At 54.2% G+C, this 1,166-nt stretch overlaps 1 protein-coding gene across 1 annotated transcript in view; it reads right to left on the bottom strand.

The window, feature by feature from the left end:
• Positions 1-298: 298 nt before the first annotated feature.
• LOC111873369 (uncharacterized protein K02A2.6-like) overlaps positions 299-1,166 on the bottom strand; it is a 22,016-nt gene continuing 21,148 nt past the window's right edge. The window contains exon 2 of the mRNA XM_023868027.1: positions 299-1,152. Coding sequence (XP_023723795.1) covers positions 299-1,152 — 854 coding nt within the window. The remainder of the gene's footprint in view (positions 1,153-1,166) is intronic.

The raw sequence follows: 1,166 nt of genomic DNA, 5'->3' as shown, positions 1-1,166 counted from the left end.
GATAACAATAGTGAACTGCTCGAACACTGAACTGGTATTGAAGAACGGTAGAACTAAACTGTCACTGTAACTCAGTGTATCTTCTTATGTAGCCTAGAATCGGACATATAGAAAACGGTTGCGTAATAGGTACTGCTATTGCCGGTTACGGTGTGTATAAGTTCCCTAGCAACCGTTGTTTACTTGCTTCTGCCTAGCAACAGTTGTTTACTTGTCGTTGCTAAGCAATGACGCTTGCGTTGTCACACTTGCTTGAATGTGGGCAGTTCCCAAATCACCCTCCCGCGGAGATGGTTGCTCAGCTGTTGAAGCGATCAGGAAAACGTACATGACGTCCAGACCGTGTAGTTCGTTGTACAGACTGTGGTGGTACGGCATGCGGAAACGCGGTTGGGGTTTCGTCGGCTGCAGGGTTGAAGGTCTCGGTGGTGGTCCCACGGCCGGTCTCGTTTAACATGTAGGCAGGTTTGACCCTATCGGTTGACACGGTGACGAGCCTGCCGCGCATGAGGATTTGCATTGTCTTGTCCTTTCGTGATAGGACCCGGTAGGGGCCGCTGTAGGGGGGCTCCAATGCTCTGCGAGTAGTGTCCTGCCGGAGGAAGACGTGTGTGCACTTCTTGAGGTCGCTGTGCACGAATGTAGCCGGGGAGGCATGGCGTGTTGCTGGAAATGGTCTGAGGCGGGCCATATATTGGCGAACTTGGATGACGAGGTGCGCTGGATCCACTGGCTTGGCAGTCGGAGTTAGCAGCTCTCCTGGTATTCTTAGTGGCTCGCCGTACACGAGCTCAGCTACTGATGCCTGCAGGTCCTCCTTGAATGCCGTGCGGATTCCGAGGAGAACCAGGGATAGGGCTTCTATCCAGTGTTGGCCTGCGTGGCATATGATGGCTGCCTTTAGTGTTATGTGAAAACGTTCCACGAGTCCGTTAGCCGATGGGTGGTGAGCAGTTGTCCGCGAGAGTTGAATGCCACAGAGCTTGGCCAGGGAGTGGAAGAGTTGAGTTTCAAACTGACGTCCCTGGTCGGTGGTGATGGTCTGCGGGCAACCGAAGCGGGATATCCAGCCGGTCAGTAGGGCTCGTGCCACTGTGTCGGTTGTGATGTCCGGGATGGGGATGGCTTCTGGCCAACGGGTGAAACGGTCGACTGCAGTGAGGCAG

Source organism: Cryptotermes secundus, unplaced genomic scaffold (genome assembly GCF_002891405.2).
Source record: "Cryptotermes secundus unplaced genomic scaffold, Csec_1.0 scaffold3734, whole genome shotgun sequence".
Classification (NCBI taxonomy): domain Eukaryota; kingdom Metazoa; phylum Arthropoda; class Insecta; order Blattodea; family Kalotermitidae; genus Cryptotermes; species Cryptotermes secundus.
This window is presented reverse-complemented; position numbering and strand designations above follow the sequence as displayed.